General features: G+C 54.6%; 1 protein-coding gene across 2 annotated transcripts in view; it reads left to right on the forward strand.

Moving 5' to 3' along the window:
• GRIK5 (glutamate ionotropic receptor kainate type subunit 5) overlaps window positions 1–18,689 on the forward strand; it is a 48,870-nt gene that overhangs the window by 21,308 nt on the left and 8,873 nt on the right. The window contains exons 13-15 of one of the 2 annotated variants that reach the window (XM_057314426.1): window positions 11,829–11,945; window positions 12,120–12,229; window positions 12,935–13,108. In XM_057314426.1, the coding sequence (XP_057170409.1) occupies window positions 11,829–11,945; window positions 12,120–12,229; window positions 12,935–13,108 (401 nt within the window). The remainder of the gene's footprint in view (window positions 1–11,828; window positions 11,946–12,119; window positions 12,230–12,934; window positions 13,109–18,689) is intronic. The other variant, XM_026482189.4, reaches the window with a different exon arrangement.

Genomic DNA, 18,689 nt, shown 5'->3' on the forward strand with positions numbered 1-18,689 from the left:
GGCCACCAACAGTCAGGGAAGCCTTGACATTGGACTTGGCTGAGGGCATCAAGGATCCTCACCCTCCTGTCTCTTCCATCCCAGAATTCACTGCATCCACGCCCCTGAATGTCACCAGGGTAGACTTGAGAAGGCCACTTTGAATGACAAGGGCATTTATTCCTTAGGGCACTGATTTTCAAAACTGCTGTTTTGACTGCAGAACTCTTTTTTCCCCCCCAATTGAAGGCACCCTCAGAAGCTGAGACAAAGCAGAATAGCTGTGGTGGGGGCAGGGCTGGGGGTGTCCTTGGGGTCCTGGTGGCTAGACTTTTCCCACCCCACCCCATGAACAGGCCCGAGGCACGGCCACCGCCCCCCCCCACCCCCCCTGCTGCTGGGGCCTATTTGAAGCTTCTGTCCCGGGTGGGTTTCAAGGGCCTGAAGCCAGAATCCGAAAAGGCAGGGGGCATGGGGAGCTGGCGGCCCGGCACCCACCTGACTGGCCCGCTTCCCTGTGACTTCCACATCCTGGTCCTCAGTCACGTGGGTTCAGAACATTGGTCAGGGTCCCTGGAAATAGGCAGACGGCAGGAGAGTAGCCCCCAGCCAGAGTCACGTAAATTGGATGCCAGTTTCTTCATCAATGAAGTAGTAGTGGAATAGTCCTCTTTACAGCAGCATGACCTTGGGGAAGAGCCTCAGGCCTGCCCCGCAGCATGGACGGAGGATTTGGAGGATTCGGCAGGATGGTGTCTGGGGCTAGCACAGCCCAGAGGCCGGAGCTTTCCTGATGCGCTGCTATGATTGTGATCCTGAGTCCTGTTTGTACCTTGGCTCTGCTGCATACTAGCTGTGTGACCTTGGGCGAGTTCCTTAACCCCTCTGTGACATTGTGTCTTCAACAGTAAAATTGGAGACATAATAGTGGCTAGTACACACCGCCATCTTGAGCATGAAACGAGTTATTCCTGGGGCTTAGAACAGGTGACTGGCAGGTAGTGGGTACTGTAAGCATGTGCCCTATTCACATTCTTATTAATGTTATTTCTACCGGCACGGCCAGCACACGCATACATTCATGTGTTTGTCTGTTCTCAAGCTGGCTAGCATTTACTGAGGGCCTGCTGTATACACCCTGGGGATACAATAGCTAGGCCTGGCCTTGCTCTAATGGAGAGGGTTAAAGAGTTTGGCTGTCAGCAGGGGGCTCATGGCACACGCCCCAAAGGTGTCAAGTTGGCTCAAGTGAGGAAAGAGAATCAGTGGGGTTCGGGGGGGTGGGCAGGATGACCTGCAGGGAGGTAGGGGGACAGCAAGGATGGAGACAGGGGGAGGCTGAGAGTGCCAGGGCTTGGTGATGGGGCGGGGGACACGGGAGAAAGGACCGAGCCTCTCCGTTGCAAGTTGCTCGGGCAGCTGGGTGAGGGCGATGACATTTAGGGAGAGAACACTGGAGGAGGAGCGGGCTGGGAGCGCGAAGGATGGGCGGGGCTTGGCCCTGCAGAGGCTCAGCTGCCTGCCTGCCGTGGGATGGCCAAGTACACGGAGCTTCAGGCGGGTACTCGCCACGGCCTCCCAGCGGCGGCAACACCACCCCACATGCCAGAGGCTTTTCAAGTGTTACTTAAAGGTCCTGACGATCTCTGTCCTCCCACTGCTGCCCCGGGTCTCAGAGGCGAAGAGACTTGCCCCAGTCACCGCAGGGCTGCAGCCAGGTGTGTCTGACCCAAAGCCCTTCCCAGACCCCCAGTAGGTACTCGGGTAGCCAGGGTGAACAGGATGATGCACTCACCCCGTGCCAGAGCCTTGCCCAAGCGTTCTGAACTGTATGAACACGCCACCCCACGAGGAGGGCCTGGTATTAGCCCAGTTTTCTCTAATAGTGAGACACCAAGGTACCATGTCCAGGCCACATGGCTAGTGACTGGCAGAGCCAGGGCTGGCCTCCATCAGGCTGGCCTGGAGCTGACGAGTGACTTCCAGATGGAAGCCAGCCCAGGGCACCGGAATCTCCCCAGTCACCCCACCGGTCCCCAGGCCGGTCTTGAATCATGGTCCGTTTACTCCACCCAGTGGCCACTGCTGGAATTGGCCTTCTCCCTGTCCTCATGCCGTGGCGTGCTTTCAGGCCCGGCCCCTCTCCCACGCCCGGCCCCTCTCCCAGCCTCCGGACCGACCTCTTGACCTCCCATCTCTCACCATTCTGCGTTGTCCTGCAGTAGGGTCTTCTACAGTGGAGGTCTGACCTGTCATTCACATGCTGTCGCCAGAGCACCTCCCCACCCCCCGGGATAAAAATCTGTGCCCTCCGCCCCACCCTCAAGGACAAAGCAGCTATCTTAGGGTGTTCCAGGGAAGCAGATGGAGATTAGCAAGCAGGAGGCCCCGTTAGAAACCAGCCCTGTGCAGGAGGGAAGGAGCGGGCCTGGGCAGAGGAAGGCGCGGAGTTGCAATGCAGCCAGGACTGGGCCTCAGCTGTCCCCCAGGCAGCTCTGGAGCTGAGGTGAGGGGGCAGGCCTTTATACGCCCCACCGACCTGTGATCGGAGGGGGCCGTCCTCAGGGAGGCTCTTCCACCCACTGAACTGAGAGCCATCAGCCACCAGCATGCTCGGCCAACCCCGAGGGAGGGTCTGAGCCACGTCCACTGTGGCCACAACAGTCATGAGCTCGTTAGGGGTCAGGCAGGGCCGGCTTCCGTTGCCTGCGTTCCCTTGTGGTCCCCGCAAGCCAGGTCCCCTCTCTGGCCTCGGTGTCCCCTCTTGAATGGGGATGATATTACCTCCCTCACAGAGTTTTGGGGTGAGGGGCGGGTGAGGGAGAGTACGAGGTCCCAGAATGGAGCCTGGATCACAGGGGGGCCTTGCAGGATAAGGAGCAGGGATGTAATTTTCACTGTGTGTGAAGCCAGCGGAAGGGTTCAGGCAGGGAACGTGCCGTGATCTAATGTGTTTTCTCTTTTTATTGAGGTGAAATTCATATAACATAAAATTAACCATTTTAAAGCGTATGGTTCAGGGGCAGGTCGTCTATTCACGACGTTGGGCAACCATCGCCTCTGCCTCGTGCTCAAACATTTTCGTGACCCCCAAAGAAATCCCCGCACCCAGTAGGCAGTCAGCTCCCATTCCCCTTTTCCCCAGCTCCTGGCAACCACCAGATTGCTATGTGCTGCCACCAGTCTCTCCGTCTCCATGGATTTACTTATTCTAGATAGTTCCTATAAATGGAATCATCCGATATGCGGCTTTCTGCGTGTGGCTTCCTTTGCTCCGCATCACGTGTTCAAGGTGCATCCCTGTCGTAGCGTGGATCAGTTACCGCATTCTTTTTTTAGGGCTGAACAGTGTTTTACTGTACGGACATCTGACCTGGATTAATTTTTAAATCATTTGAAAGTGATTACTCTCACTGCTCTCTCGAGAAACCACGGTATTGGGGCAAGAGTTGAAACAGGGTGTTCCCTTTAGAAGCCCGTCAAAGGGCTCAGAGGTAATACTCGAGCGGTGGCCGTGTCGGGGGTGCTCAAGAGGGAGAGAGGAATCAGGGGTGACTGCAGGGCGTGGCCTGAGCAGCTGGGTGGGTGGCGAGGCTGGCTGGGGAGAACGTGGGAGGCGCAGTTTGGTGGGTTTGGGGAAACAAGCGTTGTCTCCGGGCATGGATCGCCGGAGGGGATGATCTGAGATTCAAGAGGAGAAATATGGATTTCATTGTGCGGCTGAGGATGAATTATTTAACTCATCCCCTGTTCGGATGGTTTCCCGTGTTTGCTGGTGTGGACAATGCCACCATCCACCGGGCCTGTGGGTTTGTTGGGCGTATTCCCGAAGGAGAAACTCCAAACCACCAAAGCGCCGGGTCAGAGAGTGTGAATACTTTTTAAGCAGAGATTGCCAAATAGCTGCTCAGAAAGGTTCCGCCGATTTATATTCCCACCAAAAGTGCACGAGAATGTCACATTTCCCACACTCTTGCCAGCAAGCGGTATTATCGATCTTTTTTTAAAAAAACCTCTGCCGATCTCAAAGGGTAAAAATAATACCTTATTGTTCCCACCTAAACAGAACGTTTCTTGGCTGCATACTGATCCCCATGAGGACAGACTGTAATTGACCGAAGCGTGGCTTTGTACTTAGTTGTTTCCAGGCATTTTTTATTTGTTTGTGCTGTTATAAACAACCATAAGCAAACCTCTTTATGCACAAAAGCTTTGCCTGCACGGCAGCCCATTAGGACGGATTCTCTGAATAGAGTGACTAGGTCAAAGAGGAGGACCCTTTGTATGGCTTTTGTTATAGATGGTCGAACCGATTTCCAGAAAAGCTGCCGCGGTTTCTGTCCAGGCTCCTTCTCACACAGAGGGTTTTTGGTTGGCTTTTAGATATTGAGACACCCCCCCCCCCGTCACTTTTACAGATGGCTGATCACTTTGATTTTTCCTGTTTTGCCTGGCAGACCACAGTGGGCCTTATGCGGTCAGGCGATAGATGGAGTCTGAGTCCAAGTTCAACTCAGAATGGACCTGACAGGTCCACAGACCCACCGTGAGTTTTCCCAGGTCCTACTTGTATAATTGGAAGAGACCTGCGTGGCCACCAGCAGAATCCCACGCCGGCTGGCTGACCGGCGGTCAGGGCCATTACGGTGAAAGAAGCAAGCAGAAGCTCCTAGAATTCCCTGTCTTTCCCAGGATAGTCACCGGAAAACAGTTCTATATCCTTTGGGGGAATCGCAGAGATTAGTGCTGCCATTAACGGCTTGAAAGAAGCGGAGGTAGTGATCTCATCCCTTGTCACCGGGGCGGTTCGGTCTGTGCAGAAGGCAGTTGGATCTTGGACAATGACTGGGGATTATTGCAAATGGAATCAGGCGGTAACTCCAACCGCAGTCGCTGGCCCAAATGAAGTCTCTTTACTGGAGCAAGTCAACACAGACCTTGGCAACTGGCGTGAGCTACTGACCTGGCAAAGGCAGTTCTCGCTAGCCAGCTTTCTGAGGCCCACCAGAAGCCTGCCATCTCGCCTCAGGGCGACATCCGTTCCCTCGTCTCCCGCCATCACCTGGGCCACAGAGAACTTGATCTTGACAGCGCACCCGGGGCAGGCGGGTCCACTACCCTGGCAACATTGCGCTGATCAGATCTCGTGAGCAGAATGTCACATTTAACGGGGTTGGCAGTAAACCCGCTGCTGACATCCATTGGTCAGGGCCCAATCTGGACACAAAAATAGCACCAGCTACTTGCACAGAATCACATCGGCTACTTGAACAGAGCGACTTTGATACAAAGAATTGTTACCTAGAGGTCAAGTGGTTAACCAGATGACTAAAAGAGTAGAAAGCAAAGTAAGGGATCACGGGGTAGGGGCTGCAGGAAGCAACCAGCACCCTGAGGCCTAAGGGCGCAGGGGAAGAAGTTGGAAAGGTGAAAACTTAGAAACTCAGATGAGGGGCCTTGCGGCGCCGAAACAGGCGTCCGAGGAGGGGCTGTGTGACGTTTGGTGGGGCTCGGGGATTTGGATGTAAGTTGTGAGCGGCTTCAGTCCACTTCCCAAACAGCCCCCACGGCTTTCCATTTCGAGGGAGGCCCGGAGCGCGCGAAGGCTCTGTAGCAAACCCCAGCTGCGTGCAAGCTTATCTGCCACCTGGGCCCGATGACCCAGCAGATCCGGGGATATGCAGAGTGCTGGTGGCAGACGGGGACATAGGCCCCCAGGGGCGACTCACAGCGCAGAACTCGGGTTTGGGCGCGGATTGCGCTCTCTTCTGCAGCTCACTCGTCTCCTACTGAGACAATGCTCGTCGCTGGGCCCTCCCAGAGACTGAGCCTCGAGTGCCCACATGGCCTGAGTGCTCCGGTGAGCTGGCTGTTGTCATTTCTGCATGAGTCAGAGTCCTGCCAGGAGACAGGCATGCCGAATGAATGAAGAGAATTACTTACTAGGAATAAAGTTAACTCAGTAACAAAGAGGGTAAAAGTCGAACTCCAACGCAGGGATCAGCAAACCTTTTCTGTAAAGGGCCAGATAGTAAGTATTTTTGGCTTTCAGGTCATAGTGTCACCATCATCCAACTCTGTTGTTGGATGGAAAGCAGTCATAGGCGATACCGAAACACATGGGCATGGGCGTGTTCCAATAAAACTTTATTCACAAAATCAGGCATTGGACTTGGCCTGAGGGCTACAGTTCGCACACCCTCCCTCTCAGCTATCATGGAGGTGCGAGGCAGGAAATGGCTGCTTCCCTGGTTCGGAAGGAACAGTGAGAGGAGCTGAAACTCCTGGAAACTTAGAGGAAGGCGCTCACTGGCTGGCACTGGTTTCCCTGAGGGGCTCAGTGAGGCCAGTTCTGCAAGTGCAGGGAAGCCACAAACTGGATTCATCTGCTGCGCTAGGACGATCCGCTGCTGCAGGGACAGGCTGGCGAGCCTTCGCCTTCCTGCAGCCTTGCAGCGTCCGGCTAGCGCCCCCTACTGGCAGAGTCTGACAGGGCGCGGATGGCAAAGCAGAACCGTGGTTTGCAGGGAGCTGGGATAGAGGGCGAGTTTGGGGCTGGGCTATGCTCACACGGGTGTTGGTCGGCTTTTCGGTATTTAGACAGCCTTCCTGCCCCATCATTTCTACAGATGGCTCATCATTTGGATTTTTCCTGATTTCATTCCAGAGATTAAATGTCAGCGTCCCCTTGTGGAGGGAGATCTTCTGTAGGAAATGGGTGACTCTGCTAGGAAATCCAGGGTGAGGAGGAGGAGGAGGAAGGAGAGCTCCAAAGGCTCTAAGAGGATCTTAGAAGGAGTTCGCAGGGTTTAAGGATGTGTCTGTCCTCCCTTCAGAATGAAATCCAAATCTGGCCACCTCTCTCCACCACCCCCTCCATTCCCTCCTCCCCAGCCCAAGTATTCCCATGGACTTCATTTGGTCCTGAAGACCCCTGCTTTCACTCTTGCCCCTGTGGTCTGTTCTCACGGTGGCCAGATCATGTCATCCCCCTGCTCACACCCTCCGATGTGATGTCCTCTACTGCCCTTGGAGTAGAATCCAGCCTCCCCTTCGCATCCCTGCAGGGCTGCGATCCCTGCTCTGCTGCGTTTCCCACCCCTCCCAGGGGGTTCCAGCCACCCTGGACGCTGCAAGTCCCTTCCCATCTCAGGGGCTGTATGTGCTTGTCCGTCAGCCTGGAATTTTCTCCCTAGTTCTTCTCGGGCCTTGCTTCACACTTCCTTCACATTTGTACCCAAGACCTCCCTGCAGTGGGGAGTGTGTCCAGACTAGTGTCTTCCAGCAGTCTTGATCCCCTTGCCCTGCTTTGTTTTTCTTCATGACACTTGTCACCACCCGCCATTATATATTTATCTTCACCTCTTGATTCCCAAAGCTAGAACTGTGCTTGGTCAGTGGTGGGTGTTCCGCAAATATTTGTCAAGTAGGTAAATAAGTGGATGGACAGACAGAATGGACAGAGAGACTGCAATGGGGGGGATGCAGGGCAAGGTGGTGGGTGTCTCAGTCTGTGCTTTTGTAACAGAATACCACAGACTGGGGGGTTTATGAACAACAGAAATTTATTTCTTACAGTTATGGAGGCTGAGAAGTCCAAGATAAAGGTGCTGGCAGATTTGGTGTCTGGTGGGGGCCTCTTCCTGGTTCATAGACGGCCATCTTGCTGTGCCTCAATATGGTGGTGGGGGCGAGGGAGCTTTCTGGATGGAATGGGAAAAGGGCACTAATCCCATTCATGAGTCTCCCCCCTCAGAACCTCCTCACCTCCCAAAGGCCCCCCTCCTAACACCATCATGTTAAGGGTTAAGATTTCAACATATGAGTTTGTTGGGGGGACATAAACATTCAGTATGTGGCAGTGGGGTGGGGGCTGGGTGGGGCAGGGCCTAAGGGGGCTGGGTGAGGAGTACAGATGACAGTGTAAGGAGAGCGGGAGCTGTTGCCAGGTTTAAGCAGGGCTGCTGTGCCCGAGGCTATAGTTTCTGGGGTCCCTCGGGCGACTGCCTGAGGTTTCCGGTCCTGAGACGCGGTGATCAGGGCAGGAGTGGGGCAGTGAAATGGAGGAAGTGATCGATTCCAGAGGTGTTTGGGGAGCAGAATCAGGAGAGCTTGAGTCTAGAATCGGTGAGGGGTGGAGAGGTGTCAAGGATGCCCCCCAGGCTTCTGCCTGGGACGACTACGGGGACAGGGTAAGGGCTGAGTTTGCTGTGTGTTGACGAGAAGTTCAAGGACCCATTCACTGTAGTCATTTGCAAAGCACCCATCTACCGAGCTCCCAGGGACCAGGGAGGAGTCGCACACCTGGACCCTGATGTCAGATGCCCCCCGGCCATGAAGGGTGGGGACAGTGGGCAGGCGAAACTCCTAGAGGGGAACTGGTTCTGAATCCCGGGTCAGCTAGAAGCCAGGTGCTTACCATCACTGTGCCTCTGTTTCTTCACGTGTGAAATGGTGGGCAGGATGGTCCCTCTGACAGGGTTGCTCTGGGGACTACGTGAGCTACTCTGGGCACGGGGCGGGGGGGAGCCCTGAAATGGTGGCCACGAGGTATGTGCTGTGTAGGGGTGAGCCTCTGCACCCATGCGAGGTTCCATAAAGCAGAGGGAAGGAGAGCTTTCTCTGTCCGGGACATTCTGGGAGGCCCGCAGAGGAGGGGGGACATTCCTGGTTCTTCAGCAGAGGAGACGCTATGTGTCCAGCTGGCCCTGCTTTTGCAAGTTTCATTGCAGAGGCAGAGAAGCGCACAGATGTTTTCCAAACTGAGCTAGAGCTGTGGTAGATCCAGGGGTGTGGAGCATGTGGGGGGGCTGTCCAGAGAAGGCGCCGCAGAGGAGGGAGGGGTGCAAGGGATGCTGTAGGAGTGCGTGGGATACAGTTCTGCAGGGCAGAGTGGGGCTCCTCAGGCAAGGGCAGTATTCAGTGATGCAGAGGCCAGAAAGCAGCTGGCGTGAGACGGGGCTGGAGGCCCAGGAGTAAGGTGGGGAACGGTGGCTGCCCTAGGGGCCGTTCAGAGAGGCCAGGCTTGGTCAAAATCCAGCATTGTTTGTTGGGAACCCCTGTGTAGGTTCTGGGACTCACCTCTAACCAGATACGCAAGGCACTTGTAATTTAGTTAGTAGGAAAGCTAATCCATTAATCAGCAAACAGACAGGGTCATCTCCAGTACTGCAAAGCAGGATATAAAACAGGGTAATGGGTGATATGAGAGAGACAACCCTGGGGTGGGGTAAGTGGGGTCCGGAGGCCGCCGTGGGGAGGGCTGAAGGAATGAAGTGTGAGCTAAGCCTCGAAAGGTGAGGCTGAGCTACAGAGGAGCACATGCAAAGGCCCTGAGGTGGGGAATGAGCCTGCCATGTTGAAGAGCAAAAGGCAGCCATTGTTGCTGGAGCCGAATAGGTGAGTGGAAAGGGCATGAGGGGAGGCCAGCAGGCAGATGGGTCTCAGATCCCCTAGGGCCTCTTGGCCAGGAAAGGGATTTGTTGTAGGTGCAGTGCAAAGCCACCCAGGGGTTTTAAGCAGGGGACTTTCCCTTTGGACCGTGGGGTTCTGAGTGGTGGCTGGGGGGCTGCTGAAGTGGCTGATGCAGTTGTCAGGGAAGAGACTCTGATGGTCAGGGCCTGGATGGGGGCATGGACAGAAGTGGACAGATCTGAGTTGTGTTTTGGCAGCAGAACCTCTGCCCTTGCTACCAGAGGAGATGTGGAGGTTTCAGGAAAGGGAAGAAGTGGGTTTGGCCTAGGTGTTGGCCTGAAGCAAGGTGTCCAGAGTAGGTGAGGAGGCCAACGAGCAGAGCAAAGGATGGAACGGAAAGGAGCTGGGAGTCCTTTGGGGAGGAAGTGGGCTCCTGGTCCCTGGCCTAGGGACCAGCAGAGCCCTCCTGAGCGCCGTCTGCGAAGCCGCTGCCTCCTGCTTTCTGAAGGGGAGACTCGGGCCCCCATGGAGGGCCTTCCTGGGGCATACTTCCCGTGGGTGCATCCAAGTAATAGGATTCCTGTATTCGCTGACGTCCTTCCCGGGAGTTCACATATTAGTCATTAGAGTGGCAAGTATGTGAGAAGGGGCAAGGTGCTCCCTACTCTCCCCATCCAGGAATTCCCAAGGGTATGCCCCAAATCCAGCCATGTTTTGGGCCCCTGCTGCAGCTTGCCGCCTCTGGATTCTGCTTTGGGGCTGTGCCAACTCTCTACGCTCAGGCCACACTGGGGCTGGTGCTGTGTCCCTTGCCCCATGGCAGCTGTTTGAACTGTGCCCCAGTTCTGTCCACACCTGTATTACCTCGTGTCCTCTGTCTCAGCCGCTTCCGTGTGAGTGTGTGTCTCCCAGGCCAGTGAGCCAGGACCTCTACTCTTATTACAATCCTACGAGTCGTCTCTACTTGAACTTGGAGTCAATTCTGGGGTCTGGTGGAGGCCTAGGGGATGGTCAGTATGCCTGGAAGGGGTCTCCTGGGAGCCGGGTCCCAATGCCAGGACCAGGAGAGCTGTGTGAGACATCTCGCCCAACCCCCGTCCCCATTTTGCAGATGAGCAAACTGAGGCCCAGAGACGTGGAAGCCCCTGCCCGAGGTCACCCAGCGAACCCAGGGCAGAGCCGGGGCTCCCCATTCCCGCACCGGGCCCTTTCCAGCGCCCTGCCCTCTCCTACCTGCTCCGTCATGTATGTACGCATGTGAGGGCCGTGTGTGCCTCGAGGGAACGCCCCTCCCCCGTGTGTCTCCGCTGCTCCCTACGCTGTGTCGAGGGCATGAGTCTGTCTGCCTGTGCCCGTGCAGCTGGTACGTCGCTGGGCCAGCCTGTGTCTTAGCACGTGTGTGTGTGGATGTGGCGTGGTGGGCACCAGTCAGTGGCGGCATACATGTGACCCGATACAGTGCTCATGTGTGCCGTGTGTGGCGGGAAGGGTGTGTGAAGTGTTGGCTTTTTCCCAGTCTTCTGTCTGGCCAGCAGCTAAAGGCCACCTAAGTCCACCTGAGCTAGAACCAAATGAACCTTTTGGATTAGGGATTCTGGGTGTGCCTGCCAGACACCAACCCAAACCCTTCTCCCTGTCCCACCCCACCTGCCCCCCACCCTCACCACCTCAGACCTGGACCCCAGGCACTCCTCCCCCACCTGAGACCACGTGCAGCTCCCCCCGAGATCTTTCTGTTGGTTGGGCTGGGTGTCGGTCTTGTGTCTGGGCGGGTGACTTTATGTACACACGAAGGTCACTGGTGCCTGCCGGTGGCAGGACAGTCGAGGTCCCATCTCTGCGTTAAGGTCCCCCAGCTCCTGTCTTTACTGACGAGTGCCTTTGCCTCTCCGAGACTCAGTTTCTCCATCTATAAAACGGGGCTAGTAGTGGCCCTCCGGGAGCTGTTGGAAGGAAGACTCAAGGTAATCCATAGAAAGTGTTAGCTAGCGTGGAGCCTGGCACAGAGTCAGTGCGTGGCAAATGTTCCATGTCGTGAGCCATAAAGACAGAAGGGGAAACCAAGGCCTGAAGAGAGCCCGGAGTGGGTCAGCGTCCTGGCATCTCAGCACCCCCGTCAGGCTTTCTCCAGGACCTGGGTGGCGGGACATGTGGGAGTTATGCAGGCCTGTGGGGGAGTTTTATAAAGCAGGGCCTTCACAATGAACTTGACGGGATGAGGAGGGGCGGCTGGGCAGGGAAGGGGCCACAGGAGCCTCTCCCAGCAGACGTGAGATGACGGGCATCCGATTCTGGGCCCAAGGTGCCGTTCTGGAGCCAGTGCAGGCTTCTGGCCCCTTTGCTGACCTCTCGGGGGCTCTGTCTGTGTGTGTCTCCCTAACTGCCCGTCTGTCTCCCTGGCCCACCCCGCTGCCCCTGCCCTGCTTCCCCTCCAGCAGAAGGCGGACCTGGCTGTGGCTGCATTCACCATCACCGCCGAGCGGGAGAAGGTCATCGACTTCTCCAAACCCTTCATGACCCTGGGGATCAGCATTCTCTACCGAGTGCACATGGTACGGCTGTGGGGCAGGGGCTGGTGGTGGGGCCAACACCTGTGTTCCCAAGGGAAGCAGAGGCTGTGGGCTGGACCCTGATGGTCCACTTGGGCTCGAGGGCGCTTGGCGGGGCAGGGGCTAGGGATGCACGCAGGTCAGGGTGGCTCCGGGCCTCATGCCCTCTCCCCGCAGGGCCGCAAGCCTGGCTACTTCTCCTTCCTGGACCCCTTCTCCCCTGCCGTGTGGCTCTTCATGCTTCTGGCCTACCTGGCCGTCAGCTGCGTCCTGTTCCTGGCCGCCAGGTGAGTCCACTGCCTGCTACCCGGGAAGAGGCATGGGCCAGGGTGTCCATGACCGACCCCCACATTCTGTCCCAACCTCCACGCTGGGCCTCAGGTTCCCGGCCCTCCTTTCTCCCTCTCTCCCTGTGTGCATGCCCTGTCTCACTCTGTGGCTCTGACTTTTGCTCTGTGGTTCTGTCTCTGGGCCTCTTCCCTTCCCATTCTCTCTCTCTCGTCCTCTGTTTCTCTCTCTGTGTATCTTTTTCTGCCTCTTTTTTTTCTTTTTTAAATATTTTATTTATTTATTTGACAGAGAGGGAGGCAGCGAGAGAGGGAACACAAGCAGGGGGGAGGGAGAGGGAGAAGCAGGTTTCCTACTGAGCAGGGAGCCCGATGCAGGACTCAATCCCAGAACGCTGGGATCATGACCTGAGCCGAAGGCAGACGCTTAATGACTGAGCCACCCAGGTGCCCCTCTTTCTGCCTCTTCTGTGTGTCTCTCTATCTGTATGTGTGTCTCTCTTCCTCTGTCTCTCTCTGTGTTTCTTTCTACCTCTTCTCTCTGTGTACGTCTCTTTCTGTTCATCTCCCTGTCTCTTTTTTCCCTCCTTTTTCTAACTGCCCCCCCATCTCTTCTCATCCTGGTGTCTCTGTCTCTTTCCTCCGTTTCTCTTTTTTCTGTCTACCTTGGCTCCATCCACCCCTCACTCCCATGTCTCTCTGCAGGCTGAGCCCCTACGAGTGGTATAACCCCCACCCGTGCTTGCGGGCGCGCCCCCACATCCTGGAGAACCAGTACACGCTGGGCAACAGCCTCTGGTTCCCCGTGGGGGGCTTCATGCAGCAAGGCTCGGAGATCATGCCCCGGGCACTGTCTACGCGCTGTGTCAGTGGAGTCTGGTGAGTGGCCTTCTGTCTGTCCCACCCTGAGTGGGGAGGGCCCCTTCTGAGGCCTGGGTGGATTCCGGTCCCCCTCCACCAGCTAGCTGTGTGACAGGGAATGGGGTGGGAAGAGCTGAGGCCCAGCTCTGCTCCCTGCTAGCTGTGTGACCTTGTGTAGGCCACATCCCCTCTTTGTGCCTCAGTCTGTTCATCTGAAAAATGGGGATAAAAATGCCCATGTTTCGGGTTGTAAGGATTCAGTTGGGATGTTACACAAAAGTGCTTCTGCTGACATGAGAATTATAATTGGAATCGCATAAACGCAGCTGTTGCTGGCTCACACGTGCTCTGGCGGTCACGGAGACCTGGGGTAGCCTCCACTGTCCAGGGACACCTGCTCCCTCAAAGTCCCTTGGGGACCCCAGTAATGTGGACAGAGCTTACTTCATCCCTGTGACGAGCTCCAAGAAGCCACGTGTCAGAGAGCAGACACTGTCAACTCATATCTGTTTGGCCCACCACTTTTAAAAAAATTTGAATGAGCAGCATTTAAAAATTGGACAAATTCACTCACAAATCCAGATTTCTCACTCTTCTTGAAAATCCGGGGGCTCTGGTAGTGTGGGATGAGTTGGCATTCTCCCGGGTTCATGCATTAGAGCGCTGAGACCAGGCACTCCCCCAGGCCACTCGCTCCAGCCCCGCTGTGCTCCCCAGGCCCTCCTTAAAGAGCATTTCTTCCTCACCTCATCCCTGTCACTGAGAATTCATGCCTCAACAGCCATGCAGCAGATGCTTCATGGACCCCTCCTGGTGCCAGGCACTCAGGTGAAGAATCCAGCCTCAAGAGGCAGAGGAGCCGATTATAAAGAGCTAAACAAAGAAACACAGAAACATCCTATTTGATCCCGAGAATAAATAAAGCCCAAAGACAGAGTCTAATTCAAAACTCATTCAAGACGAACGTTGAGTGGGTGGCAGGTTTTGCTCTCCCTGCTAAGTGGGACTAACTGCCATATAGCGAGTCATTGACAGTTCGCTGGGCCCACTGGCTTTGCCCCTTTTGAGTCTTGATGACGTTTTCTTAACATCTTAGGACTGGCATTGTTCCAAGCGTCCCGTAGCCTGTATTAGTTTACTATTGCTGCTGCAACAAATTAGACAGGTTTAGTGGCTTAGAACAACATAAATGTGCTCTCTTATGGGTCTGGAGGTCAGAAAGCCGAAATCTCACCGGGCTCAAGTCCAGGTGTGGGCAGGGCTGGCTCCTTCGGGAGGCTTTAGGGGAGGATCTGTTTGCCTGACTTTTCTAGCATCTAGAAGCCACCTGCCTTCCTTGGCTTATGGCTGCTTTCTCTGTCTTCAAAGCCAGCAGCATAGCATCTTCCTAGCTCCGTCTCTGGCTCTGATCGCCTCTTTCCACTTAGAAGGACCCTTATGATATCACCGGGCCCCCCCAGATAATCCGGAATAATCTCCCCATCTGAAATTCCTTAACTTTGTCAAATCTGCAAAGGCTCTTTGACCCCATAAGGGGACATACTCATGAGTTCAGGGCTTTGCATGGAGACATCTCTGGGGGCGGGGGTCCTTCTTCCGCCTACCACATACCCCAGTTGCAACTTACGGACACCGTCAGTGTAACCATGTATCCGATGCGCACAAACCTTGATATTAAAGCAAACAGGGCACGTGAGAGAGAACAGTAGGGGATGTGGACGCTCAGGGAAGCCTCTTGAGGAGGTGACATCTAGGCGGAGTCCTAAAGGCTAAGACAGAGGCATCCATGCCCAGGAGAGGGAGGAGCATTCCAGATAGGCTAGAGGAGGCACACGGCCCCACTGTGACAAATCTGGCCAAGTCCTCAGGTCGGTGGCGGACCTGCTGACTTCCTCTCTGCAGGCCATCTCTTCTGCTCCTTGGTCAGGGACCCCTTCCCCAGCCAGGCGTTCTGTGCCTGTATCCACCACCGTCACCCTGGAAGCCCCCAGACACACCCGCCCCCTCCCCACTGGAGACCTGGACCCCAAGCTCACTCTCATCTTCACCCTCCGTCCTCCCACACATTCGCTCGGTCAGTGGATGTCTCAGCAGATGTTTCTTAGTCTCTGACTGGGACCCCAGCACGATGACACAGCAGTGCAATGCCACTAGCCTAGGGGACTTGGCTGCCAACGGGGGCTGACCCGCCTCCTGGGCCCTTCGTCTTCAGGGTCCTTGGAGCCACAGCCCAGAGCTGGACCCAAGGGCTTGGCGTCATTCCGGACAGCCCCACCTCTGTGTCCGTGCTTTTGAGGCTCTGTGCGACTGCAGCCCCCTCTTCCCCGGGCCCGCTCTTGGCCACTCTCGCAACGTGGTCTTTGCACCTGCCTCTTTCCTGCTCTCTGATCCCTGCCTGCTTTCTGGTCCGTCCACCTCAGACCTCAGGTAGGCTCCTAGGCCATGCCTTCAGCCACTGTTTTGCCATTGTCCTCAACTCCTCCTGAGGTCCTCCCGTCCTCAGAGTCCTCCCAGCAACCTCAGATCTAGTCCACAGCCTGGCTCCCCCTCCCCCCGCTCCACCAGGGCCACATGGGACCCCTCTATGGATACGTCCAGTGTTATTAGCCACCCTCCTTCTAGAAACTCTTGGCTTCCAGGCTGTTGTGGCCTTCTGGTGCCCTCCTTCCTCTTTGGATCCTGTTTCCTTGCACCTCGGGAGGGGGGTGGTGACTGCCCTTTGCCCTTTCTCACGTGAGCTCCTCCCTCCACACCGGTGATGTGTTGGTGCCTGCAGACCCAGCACCTTTGTTTTACGACAAATATTTTACGACAAATATTTTCTAACATCTGCTTTCCCGCCCTGACGAAATTCAAGGGTAACGCATCTACTTAACACACCTGCCTACACATGATTTAAAACAAATCAGTAATACGCCCTGACTGCAATACAAGGGAGAGAAAGGGAAGTGATCTATGGTAGAATAATACAACAGCAGTGCTTCAGTGTTTGGGCAGAGCTATCCCTGAAGACAGAAATCAGGAGTCAGACAGCCGCACCAACTTACAACGGGTGCATTGGGAATGACGAGAAGTGAGACCATTTAATAGAACCGTGTCGACACCTGAGACTTGACGCTTTAAAATACTTGGTAAATGAGTATGTTTGTACAAACACAAATCACCATGACCTTGGCGATTTCCTAATACAGCTTCTCTAAGAATCTTGGTTTGGTGATTCAGAAACCGTGAGCAGGGCTGTTGTCGGAGACCTGAGTTCCAAACAGTGAAGGGTTCTTGGCAAAGTTTCAAACACGACATCCAGTTGTTCCTCAGTCTGAACAAGAGCTGTGTTCCTAGAAACTTCGGTTTCTGGTATAACCATCCAAAAACATTGGTGGTTTTTATGTACTAAGGAGTTAGGCTTAGATAGTCAGGTACCGGATTTTCTCTCTTGTTTAGACTAGACCGCATTGCTGGACACCTACCCCACCCACCGACACTGGGAGCCACCAGGGTGCCCCACGCCTAACCAAGTGTCTTCCTCAGACACCTCCCAGGGGGCACCCCTTGTGCTTTGGAACTGACACTGACTGAGTTCTCCCCTCCAGACCTTCCCCGTGTGTGTTCAACAGGCATCCCCAAAACAACTTGTCCAAAACAGAGCATACATCGTTACTTCCAAGACAGACCGTCCGTCTGTGTCCCCCTGCTCTGTCTCCACGAGTGCCCTCACCAGCCCCCTCCGTGCAGTCACCACCACTAGTCAGCCACGAGCCACGCTGTATCCTTGGGGTCGAGGTGATGCCTGCTGTGTACCAGGCACTGAATAGTTTTGTCTTGACTGAATAGACATTGGCCCTTGGGGTGGGTTTGAAGAGACTTGGTTTCCAGAGAGCTGTGTCAGACCCTGGGTCTTTGCGTGTTGGGTTTCGATTTTCTTTTGCAGGAGGCTGTGTTATTCATCCCTCTGTCTTCCACTCCCCCCCGCCCCCCAGTGCCTAACACGGCACTGTGCGTGTGCGCTTAGCGAAGGTTAGCCACTGTTTTCATGATTATCTGCCGGGGGGAGGGGGTGGTCTGGGAGGCCCTCCCAGCTTCCCCCCTGTCTTCATGCCCCACAGATCTGCACCACCTGCAGGGAGCCTGGCCACTCTCACCTGCCAGAGGAGGTGGCAGAGAGTGTCAGGGTAAGACAAGTGGCTGCTCTTGGGCTCCGTGGCGAGGTCAGTGGGTGCCTCTTCTCCCAAGTCCCCAGGACAGTGAGCGCATACACTCGAGCTTGTTCTGTGCCAGATGTGGCTCGCAGTCTTACAACAGCCCTGCAAGGGGCGGCCAGCCGTTGCACTTGCTCCACAGATGAGTCCAAGGTCACACAGCCAGGCAGTGAGAGAGCCAGGATTTGGGGATTTTCCAGAGATCTTTCTATTATTGATTTCTTGTTTAGTTCCATTGTGGTCAGGACGTTCTCCGTAGGATTTTCATCCTTCGAAATTTATGGAGACTCGTTTTATGGCTCAGCGTGTGGTCTGTCCTGGTAAAGCTCTCTGTGCGGTTGGTGGGTGCAGTGTGCCATAAATGGCAATTAGGGCCAGGAGGTCGACGGGGTTGCTCCAGGCTTCTCTATCCATGCTGATTTTCTGTCTGCTTGTTCTATCAATTATTGAGAGAGGGGTGTTGAAATCACCTGTAACTGTGGAGAAATTGTTTCTATTTCTCTTTTCAGTTCTAATAGTTTTTGCTTCATGAATTTTGAAGCTCTGTAATTAGGGGTGTAAATGTTTAGGATTGTTGTCTGATGTCTTGATGAATTGATCCCTTCATCATTATATAATGTCTCTCTTTATTCCTGGTAACATGTCTGCTCTGAAGTTACCTTTTTTTGATATTCATATAACCACTCCCTCTTTCTTTCTTTCTTTCTTTCTTTCTTTCTTTCTTTCTTTCTTTCTTTCTTTCTTTCTTTCTCTTTCTTTCTTTCAGATTTATTTATTTGAGAGAAAGAGAGAATGTGTGTGTAAGTCAGGGGAGGGGCAGAGAGAGAATCTCAAGCAGACTCCCTGCTGAGTGCAGATCCTGACTCAGGGCTCCATCCCAGGACCCTGGGATCATGACCTGAGCTGAAGGCAGACGCTTAACCGACAGAGCCCCCCAGGCGCCCCTAGCCACCCCAGCTTTCTTATGCTTAGTGTTGGTATAGCATTATCTTTTCCCATCCCTTCGCTTCTGACCTATCTGTATCATTATATTTAAAGTGGTTTCTTACAGGCAGTACGTACTTAGGCCTTAGAGCAAGGGTTGGCAAACTTTTTCGATATTGGGCCAGATAGTAAATATTTTAGGCTTTGCTGGCCATCCGGTCTCTGTCACAACTACTCAGCTCTGCCCGTACCGAGATGCCAGAGATGATACATACATGAATGAGCGTGGCTGTGTTCCCATAAAACTTTATTTATGGACACTGGCACCGAAATTTGAATTTTATATGTCACATGTCATGATGTATTGCTCTTCTTTCAATTTCTTTTTAAGCATTTAAAAATGTGAAAACCATTCTTAGCCCGTGGGCTGTGCAAAAAGAGACAGCAAGACAGATTTGGCCCATGGGCCATCGTTTGCC

This window comes from Ursus arctos, unplaced genomic scaffold (genome assembly GCF_023065955.2).
Source record: "Ursus arctos isolate Adak ecotype North America unplaced genomic scaffold, UrsArc2.0 scaffold_19, whole genome shotgun sequence".
Lineage (NCBI taxonomy): Eukaryota > Metazoa > Chordata > Mammalia > Carnivora > Ursidae > Ursus > Ursus arctos.